The sequence below is a fragment of the Pipistrellus kuhlii genome, unplaced genomic scaffold (assembly GCF_014108245.1).
Source record: "Pipistrellus kuhlii isolate mPipKuh1 unplaced genomic scaffold, mPipKuh1.p scaffold_m20_p_1, whole genome shotgun sequence".
NCBI classification, from domain to species: Eukaryota; Metazoa; Chordata; class Mammalia; order Chiroptera; family Vespertilionidae; genus Pipistrellus; species Pipistrellus kuhlii.
The window spans coordinates 50,746,273-50,769,759 of NW_023425404.1; the positions used below are offsets into that span (position 1 = coordinate 50,746,273).

The 23,487-nt window shown below is 38.1% G+C and overlaps 1 protein-coding gene across 6 annotated transcripts in view; it reads left to right on the top strand.

Moving 5' to 3' along the window:
- Window positions 1-23,487, top strand: part of TP53BP1 (tumor protein p53 binding protein 1) — a 97,994-nt gene that overhangs the window by 30,661 nt on the left and 43,846 nt on the right. For 4 of the 6 annotated variants that reach the window (XM_045583255.1, XM_045583253.1, XM_045583239.1 and 1 more), the window contains exons 11-13: window positions 677-771; window positions 6,046-6,254; window positions 20,689-21,988. In XM_045583255.1, coding sequence (XP_045439211.1) covers window positions 677-771; window positions 6,046-6,254; window positions 20,689-21,988 — 1,604 coding nt within the window. Of the gene's footprint in view, window positions 1-676; window positions 777-6,045; window positions 6,255-20,688; window positions 21,989-23,487 lie in introns of those variants that run through there. The other 2 variants (XM_036444010.2, XM_036444001.2) reach the window with 2 other exon arrangements.

A 23,487-nucleotide genomic window follows, 5' to 3' on the forward strand; every position in this document is an offset into this window, starting at 1 on the left:
AAAATAGATGGGACTAGAGTTAACAGTAGTTGGATTTCTTTCTCTCTGTGTTAGGGCAAAGAGGTTTGTACTTTAAAATAAAAATGTGCATGATCTTTCAAAAATGGAGTAAATATTTTTGTCTCAAAAATCAGCAGATGAATTATTATTTTTTTAATAGTTTCTCACCTGCTTTTCAATCCTAATGTCCTTGTGTGTGATCATTTTCTCTTATAATCATATGGCTTTATGCTTACTGTTTAAAAAAATATTTTTTTTATTGATTTCAGAGAGAAAAGGAGAGAGAAATAGAAACATCAATGATGAGAGAATTATTGATTGGCTGCCTCCTGCATGCTCCCTACTCTTGATCAAGCCCAAAATCTAGGCATGTACTCTGACCAGGAACTGAACCATCACCTCCAGGTTCATAGGTCCACTCTCAACCAGAGTCACGTGGGCCGAGCTACTCTTTTTTTTTTTTTTTTTTTAATTCTAATTTTTGATATGTCTCGTGAGAAATAGTTATTGAAATATTATTCATGGCTCTTCCACAAGCCTTATGTAGTTTTTGAGAGAAATGCTAATTAGATTTGTCTGAATGGCTTAGACATTTTTGCTATTAAAAAGTAAGAAAACAAGTGCAAAACTGTGGCTGTGATTAAAAATAATCTGTGATTTTTCTCTTTCTATAAAGGAATTCCTCAGATCTTGTTGGTCCTTCCCCTGATGCTTTCCGATCTACCCCATTTATTGTTCCTAGCAGTCCCACAGAGCAAGAAAGAAAAAAAGGTAAGGTCTCTTGATCTGTTGGTTGATCTCAGATTAGAAGAGGAGCAGCAATTCTGCTTTGCAAAATATACTGTTTCTTTATATGATAGAACACTGACCTAAACTATTCAGTAGGACTCGTCTCTCTTACCTTTAGGGAAGTGGCCTAGTATAAAGTGCTCTTCTCAGTTCTTAACTCTTCTAGCACCAATTCTTTTGAGAACTCAGATTTATTGACTTAATTTTTAAAAAGTCCCTTAAGGGAAAATATCCAGGTTTTCAAATTAAATTCAAATGAATTAGTAGAGTGAAGAGGATTTATTACTGATTTCCAGCAACATATTTACATGTTATTGATGAGAGGGAACCAAAAATTGTTTCTTTTGTCTTTATAGGTTATTTTATTATTATTTTCATTTTTTAAAATATATTTTTATTGATTTCAGAGAGGAAGGGAAAGGGAGAGAGAGAGAAGCATCAATGATGAGAGAAAATCATTGACTGGCTGCGTCTTGCTTGCCCCTACTGGGGATCAAATCTGCAACCCAGGCATGTGCCCTGACCCAGAATCAAACCCTGACCTCCTGGTTCATAGGTTGACACTTAAACACTTAGCCACACGACTGGGCTATTTTTGTTATTATCAAAGCAGCTTTTGTCAGAGTGGCTAGGAGCAGGTGGCAGAAATTTTGACTTCATTCACTTTCTCCTTTGAAGACCTAGGGATTTTATACTTTATTCACAAGAAAATTTTTCCTTTTACTTAATTTATCTCATTATGTAAACTTCTTTTGTTCAGTACTATTCTCCTATCCAGTCATTCAAGATATTTCTAAATTCCTACAAAGCCTTTTTCAATAAATTCCATGATTTTCTCCTTTTCATACCACTAGTGTTGCAATAGCTAATTTTTATTGAACACTTAGTATAACCCAGACACTATTTTAAGTCCTTCTTTTTAGGTGCTTCTCTTCATTTTTTTTTATCATTGAATCAATCCTAGAAAGTATGTGTTACTTTTATACCTGTTTTATAAATGGAGAAATGGAGGTGCAGAGAGATCTCACAACTAATAAGTCATAGAGGCAGGATTTGAATTCAGGCAGCTGCCTCCATAGCTGTTGGGTATATGCCTCCTATGATATCCTCCTCTCTGTTCTTAAGTGATATAATTATAGAAGTATATTTAACGTTTTCAAGTGTAATTTACCGATGGCAAAATCTAATCTTATATTTTCTTTTGCCACAAAGTTTGTATCTGGCTATTTTCTCTTGAAATAATTTGTAGGTATCCAAATGGACTAATATTCTAAGCATAGCATGATTGATTAGTGATGTCTTAAGTAAAAAATAAAAGTCAATCTATTCTACAAAATCTGCTGTTAATGCAAATTACGTTTGGTTTATATTTAGAACCATTTCTTTTATCTGTAGTTTGAACATATAAAAATAATTGTATTAAAGATGCTTTCTCCCTGATTGTAAACATCTATGTATATAAAAGGCATACATATGTCCAACCGACCAACCGGCCAGTACATATGGTGCACACTGGCAATTTAAAAATAAACATTGACTCATGCATGCATGATATCTGTCTCCATCTGACACTGGCCTCCCATTTAAATTAATTCAAACACAGTTTCCCATGATGCCAGCATTTGCAATGACTATTAATAAGTCACAAGAACAAACTCTAGACAGAGTAGGAATATTCCTACCTGGACCCATTTTTGGACATGGTCAGTTACATGTTGCTTTCTCTCAAGTTCAAAGAGCGAGTGATGTAAAAGTTAAAGTTGTAAATACTTCATCACAAGGGAAATTAGTCAAGTACTCCGAAAGTGTTTTTACTCTTAATGTGGTATACAGGGAGATAGCAAGAATAAGTTTAGTCAATTTATCAGTCATTGTTTTTATCTATGTTGTTATTATATCATGTTTTTATTGTTTTTATATAATGTTTTTGTTGTTTTTATATCATGTCTTTGTTGTTATGTTGTTATTTATTAATGAATTTGTATATTATTTTATATGCATTTTACTAATTTTCTCTGACACTTCTATTATAGAGAAAGGGTGAATAGCGATATTAAAGTATTTCTCCTAATTAATTTCCTTCCAGTGCGCACGAATTCGTGCATTGGGCCACTAGTAATTAATAACAGGCATACTTAAGATATGTTGTAAGCGTGCTTCCAGGCCACCATAGTAAAGTGAGTATTAGAGTAAAGTATTGTAATAAAATGAGAAATAATCTTTTTGCTGGTGGAGGGTATGCCTTCAATTTGTAAAAAATGCAACATCTGTGAAGCACAATAAAGTGAAGTGCAATAAAATGAAGTATGCCTATACTCGTTGCAGAGAGTTTGAAAAGCATATAGGAATAATGATAATGATAAGAAAAGAAAATAAAATGAGAAGAAAATAAAAACCACCTGTGATTCCACAATCCAGATATAACTAAAACTAGCTTATTTATTGATTAATACATAAACACTAACAACATGACATAACAACAACATTGATAAAACAATGATTGATAAATTGATTAAACTTATTCTTGATATCTCCCTGTATACCACATTAAGAGTAAAAACACTTCCGGAGTACTTGAGTAATTTCTCTGTGATGAAGTATTTACAGCTTTAACATCACACGCTCTTCAAACTCAAGAGAAAGCAACATATATCTGACCATGTCCAAAAATGGGTTCAGGCAGAGTTTGTCCTTGTGATTTATTAATAATCATTGCAAATGCTGGCATCATGGGAAACTGTGTTTGAATTAACTTAAATGGGAGGCCAGTGTCAGATGGGGACAGACATCATGCATGTGTGAGTCAATGTTTATTTTTAAATTGCCAGTATGAGTCATATGTACTGGCCTGTATGTATGGTAGGTCACTTAGCCTTTTATATATATATATATATATATATATATATATATATATATATATATATATATATATTTGTATTAATATTTAGATAATTTCCTTTCAGAGTATTTTCTATCCATAAATATAAAGAAATATCTTACACATTTGGGGTCATATTATGTATATGATTCAGAGTTCTTTAGTTTTATGTAGCATATTTCCCTTGTCAATTGTATTTTAGATTTAATGTATTTGTTTAATACTTGTTCATAACTGTTTGTAGGACTACGTATACTTTTTGTAGTTTTGTTTTTTGCTAAGATTATTAACCTAAAGCCTTTTTATATGTAGTGCTTAGAGCAGCAGGTCCTTAATAAGTGCTTTGTCATGGTGAGAAAGATAAAAAAGTATAATGGGAATATTTAACACAGTTGTGGTGGTATAATAAAGGCATATAGCCCCAGATCCTGACCAAACCTAGAATTAGAATGCAAGGTGAGGTTGAAGCCAAGTAAGCAGCAAGGGGTTGGTATTGGGGTTGGGATTAGCTGGTAACATGAGAGTGGATGATAGGAAAAAACTGAGTGGCAGAGGTAGTTTGTGAAAATGGTGTAGAGCAGCGATTTTCAACTTTTTTTATCCTCATGGCTCACATAAACTAATTACTAAAATTCTGTGGCACACCAAAAAATGTATTTTTTTTGCCCATCTAATAAAAAAATAGGTATAACTTTCATTGATTTACAAAAAACAAAACAAAACAAAAAGGAATTCCTACTCTTTTTTGCTCCACATTGACTTTTTAAAAAATCAGGTGCTTATACTTTATATATATGGGTCTCTGGTACCAAGAATTAACCAATCAGTTTCAACCTTACTAGGCGACATGACCAATAAGATGCAACTCTATTATATGACCTATATATCTGTGGTTCAGACAGATCATTCACATCAGATGGCTATTGTGTTGGCTGTTGTCATTTCTTTTATTTGATAAGCTAAAGGAAAAGAGGTCAGTGGCCTTGATTAAATAGTCAGGTAGTGCATGTTTTAGAAATTCTTGTATGCCCTGGCTTGGCTGGCTTGGCTCAGTGGATAGAGTGTCAGCCTACAGACTGAAGGGTCCTGGGTTCGATTTCAGTTAAGCGCACATACCTTGGCTGCACTCAATCACAGGTCCGGCAACCAGTCGATGTGTCTCTCTTATTGATGTTTTTATTTTTATCTTTTTCTCTCCCACTCCCCTCCTCTCTGAAATCAATACAAATATATTAAAAATAATTCTTGTAGCACACTGGTTGAAAAACTCACTGGTTTGGATGACGTCTCTTTAGAATCAAGTTGTAAGATAGAGGGGAAAGGATTGATGAATCAAACACCTAGTTAGGTTCTGAGGAAGATGCTGGTGACCTGCAGGTGGGAAAACAAGGTTTGTGTAAGTTTCCCTCCTAAGCAATTTGTCTTAGGATTAGTGTTTTGTACATAGTTATTTGATATATCAGTGCTGATTGGCATTGGTAGATTTTTTTTTCTTCTGTATTTGTCCTGGTACCCATCTTTCTGTACTTAGCAATTAATGCAAATATAATAAGTTCATAAACATGTAAATATTTATTTAGAATGGTGAACAAGTTCACTACCTTTCAAGGCCTGTGACAGAATATATGATGGTTAAATTAAGTGCCATTAATTTGGGCTTTTTTATGCAAAATGTGAAAAATGAGTTATAATCAGGAAAGAGGATCAGAAGTTTTAACATTTCATGTAGATGGGTGGTTATCCCCAGGTGAACCCTATTTAAATCTGTAACTGACTATTTTGGGAGCTTGGGGAATGAAGTATTTCAGATTTTGATGGCCCAGTCAATTTATCAGCTTTTCTGAAAATTATGTCAGTGTTTTTTTTTTAGGAATGGAAATTTCTATAATGTAACTAGAGTCCCAGTGCATGAATTTATGCACCAGTTGGGTCCCTCGGCCTTGCCTGTGAGATTGGGCTGAAACTGGCTCTCCGACATCCCCCAAGGGGTTCCTGATTGTGAGAAGGCACAGACCAGGCCATGGGACTCCACCAGTGCACAACCAAGGTCAGGAAGGGACACGGGAGGTTGGCCAGCTAGGGAGGGACTGCTGGAGGGCTCCAGGGCATGTTCAGCCCTCCTTGCTCTGTCTGGATCGGCAGGAGTCCAGCAGCAAGCTAACCTACCAGTCAGAGTGTTTGCCCTCTGGTGGTCAGTGCATATAATAATGAGTGGTTGAGAGGCCTTAGCATATAATTAGCATATTACTCTTTGATTGGTTCAATGGATGACTGAACACTTAGCATATTAGGCTTTTATTATATAGGATTTTTATTAATGGTATTAGAAGTATTAATGAGTGCTTATTTCTAAATTAGTTTTATCTTTTTTAAACCAGATGAGCCAATGGATATGTCAGTGTTATCTGAAGAAGGAAGAGAGTCTTTTCAGAAGAAACTTAAAGATGATGAACCAGTGGAGATAGAAAACCTCCCTTTCCCACCTGAGCCCACTATTTCACCACAAGCCTCAACACCAGTGTCTCAGAGCACACCAGTCTTCACTCCTGGGTCACTTCCTATCCCATCCCAGCCTGAGTTTTCTCATGTGAGTATTGTAGAAAGATTATTTTCCCTAACATTTAAAAAAATAACTTTATTGAGGTATAACTTATAAGCCATAAAATTCATCTATTTTAAGTGTATAGTTTAGTGATGTTTTAGTTAATTTACAGAGGTGTGGACTGTCATCACAATGTTCTAGTTTTAGAACATTTCCAGAGTCACCTAACATCTTGTCTTTAAACTTTTTGAAAATGTTACTGCAAAACTAAAAAGGGCCATTAATCATTAGTCTACCTTAATGCAACTACTAGTTATTTTTACCTTTCTACATGCCTATGTTGTTGTTTTTTTATTGATTTGAAAGAGACAATTTGATGTGAGAGAGAAACATCAATTGGCTGCCCGCTACATGCACCCTAACTGGGAATAGGGATGATGCTCCAATCAATTGAGTCACACTGGACAGGGTCATGCTTACATTTTAAAAATATATTTTTATTGATTTCAGAAAGGAAGAGAGAGGAAGAGAGAGATAGAAACATCACTGATGAGAGAGAATCATTGATTGGCTACTTCAACACTAGGGATCGAGCCCACAACCCGGGCAAGTGCCCCTGACCAGAATAGAACCTGGGACCCTTCAGTCTGCAGGCTCTAGCCACTGAACCAGACTGACTAAGGCCATGTCTACATTTTTAAAAATGAAGTTGTTTATAGTGAACATACAACTTTTATCTTTTTCCAGTTAACATTGTATCATAATGATTTTTTAGTGTTACCTCAGTTTCATATTATCCTTTCTAAACTTGCAAAATATTTCTGGATGAAACCTAATTTAATTATTCCTGTGCTGAGGTTATCAGGATTTAAAAAAAAAAAATAATTCTTTATTGTTGAAAGTATTACATATGTCCTGCCCCCCCATTAACCTCTTCCAGCCTGGTCCCTCCTTCCCTTTTGACCCTAGGCCTTCAGCACCCTATTGTCTGTATCTATGGGTTATTCATATATGCATTCAAGGTCAGGATAGTTTTTAGTTTTCAAATTATTTTTCTTCTAAAAACAAGAAAGCCCAACCAATGTTACTCAGTGGTTGAGTGTTGACCTATGAACCAGGAGGTCAAGGTCAGCGAATATACCTGGATTTCAGGCTTGATCCCCAGTTGGGGGCATGCAGGAGGTAGCTGATCAATGATTCTCATCATTGATGTTTCTATATTTTCCTGTCCCTTCCTCTCTGAAATCAGTAAAAATATATTTAAAAAAAAAAAAGCAAAGGAAAACTAACAACTCATATTCTTTGAGTTGATCATATTTATAATTTAAAATATTTAAAAAAGATGAAATTTACATTTTATGCATAGGGAATTAAAGGATTTTAACTAAATCTAAATGACTGAATTATATTGTTAATCTGAGTGCCTGTTCATATAAGACCTTAAGTGGGTGAATTATTTTATTGTTATTGGGAGAACTTCTTTCATGCCTTTAAGTTTACAAGTGTTGTAATGAAAGTTTGTATTTAAAAATGAATAGTAATATACCATAAATTTAGTGAGGAAGAGACAGGCAGAAGGAAGAAAGAAATGGAATTGTTTTTCGGCATTTTAAAATTTCATTTTGTTGAAAATTCCATTTTGTACAAATCATTAGAAGTGTTTTGGTAGAAGGGTAAAGAACAAGGATTCTAGCCCTGCTCAATCTGCAGATCGAAAAATCACGGGTTCCATCCCTGGTCAAGGGCATGTACTGGGTCATGGGCCCAGTAGGGGCAAGTACAGGAGGCAATCAATCCATGTGTTCTCTCATGTCAATGTTTTTCTCTTTTCCCCCTCACCCCCAACTCCCTCCTTTCTACTCTCTCTAGAAACCAAAGGAAAAAATATCCTTGGGTGAGGATTTTAAAAAATGCTTCAATGTTTTATATTCTTTGAGTTGATCATATTTATAAATTACCAAGATAATATAACAGTTGCTTTCTATTTAAGATAATGATTCATTAATCTATAAAATGGTAAAACTTAAATAAACAAACAAATCCTATCTAATAGAGGGAATATGCTAATTGACCATCACTCCATTACAAAGATGGCTGCACCCACAACTGAAGCCAGGTTCCCATAAGGAGCCTTAATGAGCAATCAGCAGGGACCTGAGCTTTGCCCTCCCCTGCCCCAATGGGGCTTGACAGGGGACCTCAGTCTGCATCCCCCACCCTGGCGTCAGGCTGGTGGAACTGAGGCCATGCCCCCTGCCTTGGCACCAAACCTGGGCCCTCAGGCCACGCCCCCCCACCAGGCGGGGCTTGACGGGGACCTTAAGGTGAGCTTCCTGTCCTGGTGCTGGGCTAGGGGTCCTCAGGCTGCTCCCCCTGCCCCAGTGCCAGGACTCGCCCCCCACTAGGTGGGGCTTGACAGGTGACCTCAGGCCGTGCTCCCCACCCAGCGGGGCTTGACAGGAGACCTCAAGGTGCACCCCCAGTACTGGTCGGGGGAACTCAGGCCATGCCCCCACCAGCTGGTGGGGCTTGATGTGAGACCTGATGCTGCATCCTTCCCCCCCCCCACCTGGCAAGGCTTAATGGGGGACCTCAGGCCATGTCCCCCACCTGGCAGGGCTTGCCCCCTGCCCCAGTCTGGGCTGGGGGACTTCAGGCCATGCCCCCTGTCCTGGTGCCGGGCCAGGGGACCTGAAGCTATGTCTCCTGCCCGGCTGGGCTTGACAAGGGTGGGACTGGCTGGTTCTGGATCTAGGCCAGTGGTGGTGGGGGCCGGCTGGTTCTGGGTCTGACGTGATTTTGAGGCGCATACAGGTGGGCCGGTATTTGACTCTGGATCCTGTGGTGTGCTCCAGACTTTGACAAGATGAAGGTTTTCATATACATTTTACTAATTTTCTTCCATCTCTGACACTTCTATTATAGAGAAAGGGCAAATAGCAATATTAAATTATTTCCTCTAGTTAATCCCATTTTAATGTGCACAAATTTTGTGCACCGGACCATTAGTAAATAAATAAAAGAATAAAGACTCTAGAGTCAAAATTTGCTGGACCTAATTCTGGTTCTGCTATTACTGTCTTTGTGACCCATTGAAACTGGCTTAATTTTCCTTAGCAAATCAAATGGGGATATTTGTACTACCTAACTATTAGGGTAGTTCAGAAGGTTGAATGACTTTTAATATACTGTATAAAGGGCCTAGGATGGTGGGTTGCACATGGTAAACACTCCATAAGGATCAGCTGTTGCTAGCAGTAAACGAGTGAAGTTTATCTTTAGCTTTTATTTTTCTGTTAATGTTATACGTGAACATATATAGTTTGAAGGAGTCATTAGAATCTAGGGATGAGAGCTATGAGCACTGATGCAGAGCATTAAGGGTTTTTTCAGAAAAGGTAGGTGATATTAGAGACCATTTACTAGATGTCTATCAGTAACCAAACAGGGTTTTTAAGGAAATGAATGTCTATGCAATGGTATCTTTACCCTGGGAAGTGATTCCTGGCCACAAAGGGAAAAGTGATTTTTTGAAGAAAAAGACACTATTGAAGAAATTGTCCTACCTTCAACATTTACCAAAGACCATCAGAGTCAGAAATAAAGCCAGCAATCAAAATGTGAGACAAATGAGTGATACTAACATAATTCAAAGATCACTGGAACCTAAGATGACTCTAATTTTTTTGGACTCATGTTTTAAGATTTCTCAGCCAGTACAGACCATGCCTTCTAAAAACAAATCTCTGATCAGTGCCTTTACAACTTATATTTTATGTTTAAGGTTTGATTTTTATAAAAACCATTGGTAAAAGTCAGAAAAAGAGTCAGTTAAAATGAGGTCTCTCCCCATCCATACTCAGAGACAACTACTTTCAGTTCTTTAAGCTTTTTCTTGTTATTTACCTACATAATTATATATATTTCTAGAGGCCCGGTGCACGACAATCATGCACTGGGGGGGGGAGGTGGTGGTCCCTCGGCCTGGCCTGCACCCTCTTGCAGTCCCGGACCTCTTGGAGGATGTCCACCTGCCAGCCTAGGCCTGTTCGATCCTGGGATTGGGCCTAAGCTGGCAGTTAGTCATCCCTCTCACAGTGTAGGACCCCTTGCTCCTTACTGCCCACCTGCATCGGAGGTGGGAGAGGCTTCTCTCTGAGTGTCGCTCCCCCCATGGGAGCACACTGACCACCAGGGGGAAGCTCCTGCATTGAGCAACTGATCATTCTGCTGTTAGGTTGATTTGTGCATGTGGTGGGGGCGAAGGTGTCCCTCAGTCCAGCCAGCACCCTTTCTAATCTGGGACCCCTCAAGGGATAAACAGGAGTCGGACATCCCTCTCACAATCCAGGACTGCTGGCTCCCAACTGCTCGCCTGCCTGCCTTCCTGATTGCCCCTAACTGCTTCTGCTTGCCAGCCTGATCACCCCTTAACCACTCCCCTGCCAGCCTAATTGATGCCTAACTGCTCCCCTGCCAGCCTGTTTGCCCTTAACTGTAGTTCCCTGCAGGCCTGTTTGCCCCTAACTGCCGTCCCCTGCAGGCCTGGTCCCCCCATCCCAACTGCTCTCCACTGCAGGCCTGGGTCCCCCCCAACTGCCCTTCCCTGCAGGCCTAGTCACCCCCAACTTCCCTCCTCTGCCGGCCTGATGACCCCTAACTTCTCTCCCTTGCAGGCCTGGTCCCCCACAACTGTTCTCCACTGCAGGCCTGGGTCATCCCCCTCCCCCCCACTCCCCCATCTGCCCTTCCCTGCTGGCCATCTTGTGGTGGCCATCTTGTGTCCACATGGGGGCAGGATCTTATGTGTTGGAGTGGTGGTCAATCTGCATATCACTCTTTTATTAGATAGGATTATTATATTTCCATACATTCTTTAAAAATTAAAAAAAAACCTATTTCTCCATGTTTCCTTTATAGTGACATAATTTTGTTTAAATGATTATTGTGAGTTTACATTATTATGAACACTATTAACATAAACACTATTCCCAGCAGAGCCTGTGGAATATTATGATTATTTTTTCATGTTTGCATAATTTATTTTCTCTGGAATTTAAAATTACCTTTTTTTATATTTGTTTAGATTTCTGTTAACTTCTCACTAAATTAACCATAGGCTTTCCACTAATTGTTAAAATCTTTCAAGATGTTCAGGGACCTCAAAATTTATTTTTTTGGAGAAACCTCTTTTGGAGCCTCCTAATTTCTAATCTGTATTTCTTGCTTTCTATGACTGGTGCATAACTGTCACCTCCTTTTTACTGTTGTCCCTGGAGATTGTCCTTACTTGTCTTTGGATTCCTCTTGTGCTCCATGTCTTGTTGCCTGGTTTATCTCTCATTTTGGTAGATGACAATTTAGCAGCATGTTCTGTACTCTCATACTTGATTCATAGTTTGTAGGAGTATAGAATTCTAGGTTGGAAATAATTTTCCTTTAGACTTTTTGAACGCATTTCTCCACTGTCTTCAAACTTCCAGTTTTGCTATTGAGAAGTGAGCAGCCAGTCTGATTTTGATCTTTAATGTGTGAGGTCTTTTTTTCTTTAGTGGAATCTTACAGGATTTTCTCTTTGTCCCTAAGTGTTCTGAAAGTTCCAGACTCTTGGCATAAATTTAGTCTCATTCGTTATATTGGGCAAATGATAAGCTTTCTCAATATGGAAACTCAAGTCCTGGGGGACATCTGTAATACTCTCAATAATAGAGATTAAAAAAGAAAAAAAAGGAACTCAGTTCCTCTAGTTCAGGGACATTTAATTATTTAATTTCTTCCCCTTATTTTGTCTCCTACTTTGCATCCCTCTCTTCCTGTTCAGCTTTCCGAATGTTTTCCTCAACTGTCTTTTATTTTCCGAACAATTTTATTGAGATATAATTTATGTACCATATTTTTTAAGCTTTAAAAGTATACAATCCAATGGCTTTTAGTATATTCACAAAGTTGTGCAGTTATTCACCACAGTCCACTTTTAGAATACTATTTTCTTTCCTCTGCCCCATAGAGACCCCATTTCCATTAATAGTCACTCCCATTTCCCCCATTCCTAGTCAACTATTAATCTACTTTGTAATAGTAGATTTGCTCATTTTGGACATTTCATATAAGTGGAATTATAGAGTACATAGTCTTTTATGATTGGTATATTTCATTTAGCATAATTTTTTTCAAAGTTCATACATGTTGTGACATGTTATTTGAATTTTATTTTTTATCCTGAATAAAACTACATTTTATGTGTATACCATATCTTATTCATGTATTAATCATTTGATGGACATTTGGATTGTATCCCCTCTTTAGCTGTTTTGAAAAATGCTGCTGTGTAAATTTGTGCACAAGTTTTTGTGTGGACATGTGTTTTTAATTGCTCTTGTATATATACCTAGAAGGTGATTGCCATGTTTAGTCATCTATTTATTTTTAAAATAAATCTTTATAGTTCAGATTATTATAATTGTTTCTCCTCCCACCCCCACCTCTCCACCTATAGCTCCCCTCCACCTGGTCCCCACTCCATCCTCTACCCTTACCTCCTCCAACCCCCCTCTCCTCCCCGTCCTCACCCATAGGTATATGATTTTTGTCTAGTCTCTTCCCGTACTCCCCACACAGGCACCCCTTTTCCCCTGAGAATTATCAATCCTCTCCCATTTTATGCCTCTGATTCTATTATATTCACCAATTTATTGTTCCTCAGATTTTTAATTCACTTGACTTTTAGATTCACTTGTTGATAGATATGTATTTGTTGTTCATAATTTTTATCTTTACTTTTTTCTTCTTTTTCCTCTTTTTGAAGAACACATTTTAGCATTTCATATAATACTGGTTTGGTGGTGATGTACTCCTTTAGCTTTTTCTGATCTGTGAAGCTTTTCATTTGCGCTTCAATTCTGAATGATAACTTTGCTGGGTAGAGTAATCTTGGTTGTAGGTTCTTGCTATTCATCACTTTGACTATTTCTTGCCACTCCCATCTGGCCTGCATAGTTTCTGTTGAGAAATCAGCTGATAATCATGTAGGTGCTCCCTTATAGGTAACTAACTGTTTTTCTCTTGATGCTTGTAAGATTCTCTCTTGGTCTTTTACTCTTGGCATTTTAATTATGGTGTGTCTTGGTGTGGTCCTCTTTGGATTCCTTTTGTTTGGGGTTCTGTGCGCTTCCTGGACTTGTAAGTCTAATTCTTTCACCAGGTGGGGGAAGTTTTCGGTCATTATTTCTTCAAATAGGTTTTCAGTGTCCTGCTCTCTCTCTTCTTCAGGCACCCCCATAATTCTGATGTTGGTATGCTTGAAGTTGTCCCAGAGGCTTCTTACACTATCTTCAACTTTCTGGATTCTCTTCTCTTCTTGCTTCTCTGGAAGACGGTCCTTTGCCTCTTTGTATTCCAAATCTTTGACTTGATTCTTGTGTTCCTCTAGTCTGCTGTTGGGTCTCTGTATAATATATATATATTTTTTTTTTCAGTAAGTGTATGTTGGTTTAATTTCTTTTTCATATTCTTGAGGGTCTCGTTAAATTTATTGGCCTTTTCTAGGAAATTCTTGAAAAACCTTGTAACCGTGGTTTTGAACTCTATCCAGTCTTTTGTTCTCCATTTCTTTTGTTTGAGATCTCCTTCCTTTTCTTGGCATTTTCACTGCTTCTTTGAGTTGGAAGGGTAGCTTTGTGGATTTGAGTGTCCTATATGGTTCAATCGGTCAGCCTCCCTGTTGTGGACTGTGTGTACACCCTTGTAGTTAAGTCTTGATTGTTGTTGGTGTCACTGTGAGGAACTGACCTCCAGGCCAATTGGCTGTCAGGACCCGCTGTGTCTATAACGGAAGAATTGCTGTGCTGGAGACACGTTTTTTGGGGAGGACTTGCTCCCGTAGGGGTTTGGTGCTCACTGAGTCTGTCTCTTGAATATGTCCCTTATGAGAGTAGTTAAAATCTGGTGTCGTCTCACACTGACCACTAGATACACTAGTTTCTGGATCTCCAGTGGGGTGCAGTTCAGTTACTGTCTGAGGCCACCCTGCAGTACCTACAGCGAGAACCATAGTCCTCTCCTCCTTGCTTAGAGTTTGGAAGCTTTGGAGCTATCTGCACCAGGTTGCAAGTTTGCTAGGTTAAACTAAAATAGAAAAGGCCATTCATATGCAAAAGCTGCTGCTTGGAGCTTGGGTGTGTTTGTAGATTGTTTGGGGCAGTCTCAGGGTGGAGTCTCAGGACATCTCTAGGATAGGGTGTGGCAAACAGCGATGGCTGCCAGTCAGCCTTCTCTGCCTCTCTGAGGTATCCCTGTGTCTCACACCCCAGCACAGCAAACAATTATTCTTGCACTCAGCACTGCAAGCAAGTCACCCTCACTTTCCAACCTGATGGCAGACCGTTTAGCTTCTCCCCAGAAACTGGATTTCAGAGAGATTGGGAGCTTGTCTCTCTTTGGGTTGAAGAAAGCTACGCCCTCCACCAGCTGGGATCTGCCACCTGCCCGTATGGCGCTCACACCCCTGTACCTCAGTTTTTCAGTACTTGTGCCCTGAATTCTCTTTTCTTTTTCAATCTAGTTGTAGAGCTTCTTTTCAGCCAGTTTTTCTGTGGTTCTGGGTGATAGATGTTTTGTTTTTAGTTGTAGTTTTGAAATTGTTTTGCACAACAACAGTTGGACATTCTTAGTGCTGCCGTGGAGGTGGGAGAGGCTCCCAGCACTGCCACTGCCCTCGCCAGCCATGAGCCCGGCTTCTGGCTGAGTGCCACTCCCCCTGTGGGAGCACACTGACAACCAGGGAGCAGCTCCTGCATTGAGCGTCCTCCCTCTGGTGGTCAGTGCACATCATAGCAAATGGTCGGTCTGCTGTTCAGTCGATTTGCATGAGCCTTTTATTATATAGGGTTAATATTCATATTTCCATAAATATTAAAATAGTTTTTGTTTTGTTTTTTTGAAAAATAGGTTTTTCTCTTCCCTGGAGTAATCACTATTTCTCCAAATAGATTTCAATTAGTTTTGACATTTGACTTTCAAATTAGAGACTACTTCAAGTATCTTCTAATCCTTGATTGCCTGCTTTAAGAGTAAAATACCAGCTGAAGCCGGTTTGGCTCAGTGGTAGAGCATCGGTCTGCGGACTGAAAGGTCCCAGGTTCAATTCCGGTCAAGGGCATGTACATTGGTTGTGGGCACATCCCCCGTAGGGGGTGTGCAAGAGGCAGCTGGTCGTTGTTTCTCTCTCATCGACATTTCTAGCTCTCTATCTCTCTCCCTTCCTCTCTGTAAAAAATCAATAAAATATAAAATAAAATAAAAAAAGAGTAAAATACCAGAAAACTGATTAGAAGTTTTGAGCTGGTACTTGGTGCTTATTATTTCTGGGATTCACTGTAGTGTGACCTGCTGGGACATATTGGGGTCTCCCAATGTCATTATCTTACTTTGTCTCAGCTTGGTCAGGTCCCCTAGAAAAATGTCTGATCTCCTATTTGTTGGCTGCTATTGTTCTAGAAGTCTATTGAAGAAAGAGGACTGGGAGTGTTGAGAGGCAGGTGCAGGTTCTGTTTAATATGTAAAATTTCATTTAGTCTCCCTGTTTTCAGAATGCCACTTTTTGATAACTGTGCCTCTTGTCCTTTAGTTCAGGGATGCTTTATTTTACTCTCTCTAGGGCAGAGGAGGGGAGTAACCAGTCTTCTGTCTTTAGCTTTACCCTCACCACCACTTTTAGAGTTACCTGGTGTTGCTGCCAAGTCCTGAATCTTTTTTGGTCCTGGTGGTTCTGTGGTGTAATTTGGGTTACTTCTTGACTTTCTCCACTGTTGGCTTGGGAATTCAGTTTTCACTAATCTGCTAAATAGATCATTACTCTTCCAGAATTTTGTTGCTGTTGTCTTTTGTTCTGTTCTCTTTTCTTTAAAATTAATGCTTTAAAAAAAATTCCTTTACAATTACTTAGTGGAGTTTTGGAAAAGAGTTGAATGGTGTATTAAATCCACCATTTAACTTCTATATTTTTTTCATTATGTATCAAACTTCTTACATACTATTTTTAATAGCTAATCTTTGCACATCTGTTATTTCTCCTGTACCCTGGTTACTGGAGTCCAAATTTAAATAATTTGGTATTGTAAGGTCTGAGTATTTATGAGATAATTACTAATCAAGAGAAAATTGGGATAAAGTTCCTCTTTTCTGATATATTTATTAATTTTATTTACATTTAAAAATTAGTTTTCAATTATAATTGACATAGTATATTATATTAGTTTCAGGTATACAACATAGTGATTAGACTTTTATATAACTTGTGAAGTGATCACCCCAATGAGTCCAATAACCATCTATTATTGTATATTTACTGCAATATTATTGACTCTGTTCCTTACACTGTACTGGACATTACCATGACTGTTTTTATAACTCCCAATCTGTACTTCATAATCCTTCACCTTTTTCACATACTCTCCTAATCCCCATTCCATTTGGCAACCATCATTTCTCTTTATGAGTTTTCGGTCTTGTTTGCTTATTTTGTTCTTTAGATTCTACATATAAGTAAAATCATATGGTATTTGTCTTTCTCGGACTAACTTAACATAATACCCTTTAGGTCCATCCATATTGTCACAAATGACAAAATTTTGTTATTTCTTATGGGCTGAGTAATGTTCTATTGTATATGTGTACCACATCTCTATCCATTTGTCTATTGATGAACTCTGGTTGCTTCCATATCTTGACTATTGTAAATAATGCTTCAGTGGACATAGGGTGCACATATCTTTTTGAATTGGTGTTTTGGATTTCATTGAATAAATATCCAGAAGTGGAATTTCTGGGTCATATGGTAGTTGTTTTTAAAAGTTTTTTAGGAACCTCAATACTGTTTTCCATAGTAGCTGCATCAATTCACAATTCCACCAACAGTACATGAGAGTTCCTGTTACTCCATTTCCTGACCAACATTTGTTTACTGATTTTTTTGATGATAGCCTTTCTGACTGGTGTGAGGTGATATCTCATTGTAATTTTAATTTGCATTTCCCTGAGGATTAGTGATGCTGAGCATCCTCCTATATAATAAAAGGCTAATATGCAAATTGTCCCCTCTACCAGGAGTTTGATCAGGGAGTGGGGCTGGCCAGTCAACCACCCGGGGCTCCTTCCCACAGCCAGTCTCCTCCTCCTCCCCCAATCGGTCCCACCCACTCTGATTGGGGGCAGGGCCAGCCGAACAACCTCCCTTGTCCTCTCTCCCTGGCTGGCCTGGCCTGATTGGCCCCAATGGGGGCAGGCCAGCCGGACCCCACCTGGGCACAAATTTGTGCACTGGGCCTCTGGTCTTTTTATATATCTATTGACCATTTGTATGTCCTCTTTGGAGAAATGTGTATTCAGATCCTTTGCTCATTTTTTAATCACATTGTTTGTTCTTTTGGTGTTAAGTTGTATGAGTTTCTTATGTATTTTGGATATTAACCCATTATCAGTTCTATCATTGGCAAATATCTTCTCCCATTTAGTAGGTTGTCTTTAAAAAATACTTTTATTGATTTCAGAGAGGAAGGGAGAGAAACATCAGTGATGAGAGAGAATCATTTATTGGCTGCCTCTTGCACACTCTGCATTGGGGATGGAGCCTATAACCTTGGGCATGTGTCCTGACCAGGAATCAAACCGGCCACCTTTTAGTGCATGGGATGACACTCGACCAACTAAACCATATCAGCCAGGGCAGTATGTATATTTTAACGATGTAAATTCTTCCTATCCATGAGCACGGTATAGTTTTCCATTTATTTGTATCTTCTTCAGTTTCTTTCTTCAATGTCTTATATTTTTCCAAATACAGGCCTTTTACTTCTTTGGTTAAATGTACTCTAAGTATTTTATTTTTTTGATGCAATTGTAAATGAGATTTCTTAATTTCTTTCTTAAATTTTTGCTGGACTTTTAGGCTTCTCTCTATATAGTATGTCATCTGCAAATAATGACAATTTTACTTCTTTCTATTAATAATTTGGATGCCTTTCACTTCTTTTTCTTATCTGATTGATGTGGCTAGGACTTTCAGTACCATGTTGAATAAAATGTTGAAATTGGACAACCTTGTCTTGTTTCTGATCTTCAGGAAGAGCTTTCAGGTTTTCACTGTTGAGTGTGATGTTAGTGTGGGTTTGTCATATATGACCTTTATTATCTTGAGGTATATTTCTTCTATTCCTACTTTGCTGAGAGTTTTTGTCATAAATGGATGGTGGATTTTTTTAAATGCTTTTTTTTTTAATCTATTGATATGAACATATGATTTTTATTCTTCATTTTGTGTATGTGATGTATTATGTTAATTGTAGATATTAAACCAACTTTGTATCCCAGGAATAATAAATCCCACTTGATCATGGTATATGATTTTTTTTTCTTTTTTACTGTTGACACTATTACAAATGTCCCCTTACCCCTCCCCCCCCTTTGCCCACCTCCACCCCACAGTAAGATCTTTTTAATGTATTGCTAAATTTGGTTTGCTAATATTTTGTTGAGGATTTTTGCATCTATGTTTATTAGAGATATTGGCCTATAACTGCAGTATATTTGTGTGTGTAATGTCTTTGTCTGCTTTTGGGACCAGAGCAATGCTGGCCTCATAAAATAAGCTTGGGAGCCTTCCCTGCTCTTGAATTTTTTGGAATAGTTTGACAAGAATGGATGTTAATTCTTCTTTGAATGTTTGGTAAAATTCACCTGTGAAGCCATTCAGTCCAGGATTTTTGTTTGTTGGGAGTTGTTTGATTACTAATTCCATTTTGTTAGTAGTAATCAGTCTGTTCAGATTTTCTGTTTGTTCTTGATTCAGTTTTGGAAGATTGTATATATCTAAACATTTATCCATTTCTTCCAAATTGTCCAATTTGATGGCATATAATTATTCATAGTATTTTTTTCTTTTTTTAAAATTCTAAGTTTTTACTTTAATCACGAACCTAAACTAAACCTATGTTCATAGTATTTTCTTATAATCCTTGCATTTCTGTGGTATGAGTTGTCACCATCAGCAATGCATGAGAGATGTACTTGTTCCATATCCTTACCAACAGGATGTAGTCTTTTTAACTTCAGCCATCATTGTTGGTATGTGTTGATTAATGATATTAAGAGTTTTAGATTTTAACATCAGCCTTATGAGTGCTAGAATATTTTGAAATAGTGGAAATTGAAATAATTATATAGAATAGGGCAAAAGTAGGTTTATAGTTATTTATGTGGAGAATAATATAATAATTAATAATATAAGAATAAACTGTACCTGTTAGAATGGCCAACATCAACAAATCAACAAACGACAAGTGTTGGCGAGGTTGCGGAGAAAAAGGAACCCTCGTGCACTGCTGGTGGGAATGCAGACTGGTGCAACCACTGTGGAGAACAGTGTGGAGTTTCCTCAAAAAACTGAAAATGGAACTCCCATTTGACCCAGTAATCCCACTTCTAGGAATATATCCCAAGAAACTAGAAACACCAATCAGAAAGGATATATGCACCCCTATGTTCATAGCAGCACAATTTACAATAGCCAGAATTTGGAAACAGCCTAAGTGTCCGTCAGCAGATGATTGGATCCAAAAACTATGGTACATCTACACAATGGAATACTATGCTGCCATAAAAAAGAAGGAATTCTCATCATTTGCAGCAACCTGGATGGAATTGGAGAACATCATGCTGAGTGAAATAAGCCAAACAATGAAAGAGAAACACCACATGACCTCACTCATTTGTGGATAATAAAGAGCATTATAAACTGATGAACCAAAAGATAGATATAGAGACAGTATATCAACAAGTAGACTGTCAAATTACAGCGGGGAGGGGAGGAAGATCTGGGGGAGATAATAGATCAACCGAAGGACTTTTATACATGCATATAAGTACAACCAATGGACACAAAACTCTGGGGAGGGAGGGGATGTGTGGGTGGGAGGGAGGGGGGCAAAAAAAAAATCAATAAAATATATTAAAAAAAAAAAAAAGAATAAACTGTGTTTTGAGTATTTAAAACTGTAAATCTACTTTTGCCCCATCCTGTATTCCTGCTTTTTAAGAACTAAAGTGGGCTTTGTAGGCATATGTTCAAGTGACTCCTGTGTAATTGTGGTCCCATTATATATATGACATGATTTTAGTAGGTTGGTAATGTACAGCAGCTCAATTTAAGTGTCTTCCTACTCCTATGAGTGTAAGTTAATACTTTTATAGTGTTTTTGTTTGTTTGTTATATCTATTCTTTGCCAATGATTCATAAGAAAAGCATTAAATAGAGTGACTGGTATTGATGAAAAGACTGGTGATTTGTGTTTCTGAGAATATGGTCCTGGAGTTCTTTATTTTTTTGAATAATTGATTTAGAAATTTTAGATGAATTCACGGATTATATTGAAAAGAAATATGATTAAGATCAAATGAAGATTTGTCTGTTTTTATTCTTCCATAGGACATTTTCATTCCATCTCCAAGTTTGGAAGAACAATCAAATGATGGAAAGAAAGGTGGAGATTTGCATAGTTCTTCTTTGACTGTTGAGTGTTCTAAAACTTCGGAGACTGAACCAAAGAATTCCACTGAAGATCTTGGGCTTTCTTTGACAGGGGATTCTTGTAAGTTGATGCTTTCTGCAAGTGAGTATAGTCAGTCCCCAAAGATGGAGAGTTTGAGTTCTCACGGGATTGATGAAGATGGAGAAAACACCCAGATTGAGGATACCGAACCCATGTCTCCAGTTCTCAATTCTAAACTTGTTCCTGCTGAAAATAATAGTATCCTGATGAATCCAGCAAAAGATGGACAAATAGAAGTGAATCAGAATGCTGATGGAACAAAAGTGGATGACACAGAAACCAGAGACGACATTAGTATTTTAGCTGCTGGTAGCAAAGGCAGAGAAGAGACTGTAGCAGAAGACGTTTGTATTGACCTCACTTGTGATTCAGGGAGTCAGGCAGTTCCTTCTCCAGCTACTCGATCTGAGGCACTCTCCAGTGTGCTAGATCAGGAGGAAGCTATGGAAATTAAAGAACATCAGCCAGAAGAGGCGTCCTCAGGGTCTGAGGTGGAAGAAATTCCTGAGACTCCTTGTGAAAGTCAAGGAGAGGAGCTAAAAGAAGAAAGTATGGAGAGTGTCCCATTACACCTTTCTCTGACTGAAACTCAGTCCCAAGGGTTGTGTCTTTCAAAAGAAACCCCAAAACAAGAATGTCAGGAACCTATGGAAGTTGAAACCAGTGTGATTAGTATTGATTCCCCGCAAAAGCTTCCAGTCCTTGACCAAGAATTGGAACATAAGGATCAAGAAGCATGGGAAGAAGCTACTTCAGAGGATTCAAGTGTTGTCATTGTAGATGTGAAGGAGCCATCTCCCAGAGTTGATGTTTCTTCTGAAACTCTAGAAGGAGTGGAGAAATGCTCAGATTCCCAGTTGTGGGAGGATGATGCTCCAGAAATAGAACCATGTGCTGAGAATAGAGCTGATACCCAGGAAGAAAAGAGTGCTGAGTATGAAGGAGATCTGAAATCAGTGACTGCAGAAAAGGAACCCATACAGGCCGACCCTCCACAGCCTCCAGGAACTTCAGTGGGAGAAGGTGATGTTCCCAAACCTGACCCGCAGGTGCAGCAGACCCAGCCTAAAGAGAAGACAGATAACTCATCACCAGAAGACTCCAAAATGGCTAATACTCAGCAGCTGGAGAAGGCCTCAGCCCACACCTCACAAAGCTTCTGTGAAAGCTCTAGTGGTGAGTGTGATTAAATTGTTCTGTGTCTGTCTCCAACCATAATACAATTTGGAATGGGAGGTAAGATAGAACTACATGCTTATGTCAGGGTTGAAAATTAACTTGGATTTATTAAAACATTTGGGTTGTATTCTTTTGTAGTTGTAATTAAGCATGGAATCAGATCATTTAATATTTATCAGATTTATGACTTAGGAGTAATCAACATGATTTTTATTATGTACAATAGAAATTATACCAATCTGGTGTTTTCTGCTGAAGTCCCAATCTTGCCCCCCAATTTTTTTTTTTTAATATTCTTTATTGATTTTTTACAGAGAGGAAGGGAGAGGGATAGAGAGCTAGAAACATTGATGAGAGAGAAATATTGACCAGCCAAACCGATTTCAGCTCAATCTTGCCCAAATTTTTATATTTTGATAGTTGCCTTAAAGTTCAGGATCTTTTTTGATTACACAGTAAAGAACTCTGTTAATGGCCCTAACCGGTTTGGCTCAGTGGATAGAGCAGCAGCCTGTGGACTGAAGGGTCTCAGGTTCAATTCTGGTCAAGGGCATGTACCTTGGTTGTGGGCACATCCCCAGAAAGGGGGCGGGGGTGTGCAGAAGGTAGCTGATCGATGTTTCTCCCTCATCGATGTTTCTAACTCTCTATCCCTCTTCCTTCTTCTCGGTACAAAATCAATAAAATGTATATTAAAAAAATCTCTGTTAATGAATATGCTGTTATTGGTTGTTTCCTCTTTATGGGTATTAAGTAAAGTTTCTGAATTTGGCTTAACATATATACATCATAAATCTTAAACTGGAAAAGATATTAGTTTGTGACTTTTATCTATCTTATGAAGTCCAGAATGAGAATATAAATTACTTTCTGAAATATTTGTAGAATATTATGTATGACATTAGCTGAAAAGTGTTCAGTTTTTCTAAATGCCCAGAGTTAGTGTCGTTAAAAAAAAAAATTGGAAAATAAAATATAGCCCTGCATGTGTGGCTCAATGGTTGATCCTTGACTTATGAACCAAGAGGTTACCAGTTCAATTCCTTGTGAGGGCACATGCCCAGGTTTTAGGCTTCATACCCAGTAGGGGGTATGTAGCAGGCAGGCCATTGATGTTTATATCTCTTTATTCCTCTCCCTTCTTCTCTCTCAAAAAAAAAAAAAAAAAAAAAGCAATAAAAACATATTTAAAACAAAAAAAAAAACTTAAGAAAATAAGCTTCTAGGATTATGGAAATGAGAAACAGTATTTGGGACATCATAGCTGTTAGTATGGGTGATTATACATTTTGGTATTTCTGGAACAGTCCTACTTTATACCTCTTATGCAGGTGTGATTATTAATAGTATTTATTTTACTTATTTTTTCCTCAAAGTTATCTCAATTTATTAGGTTTTATATTCAGGACTTTTTTTTTTTTTTTTTTTAACTTCTTCAGAAAAGAAGTTAGAGCTGAAATGGAGGTTGGAGGTTATTGGGTTTAGTCTCTTCTTCC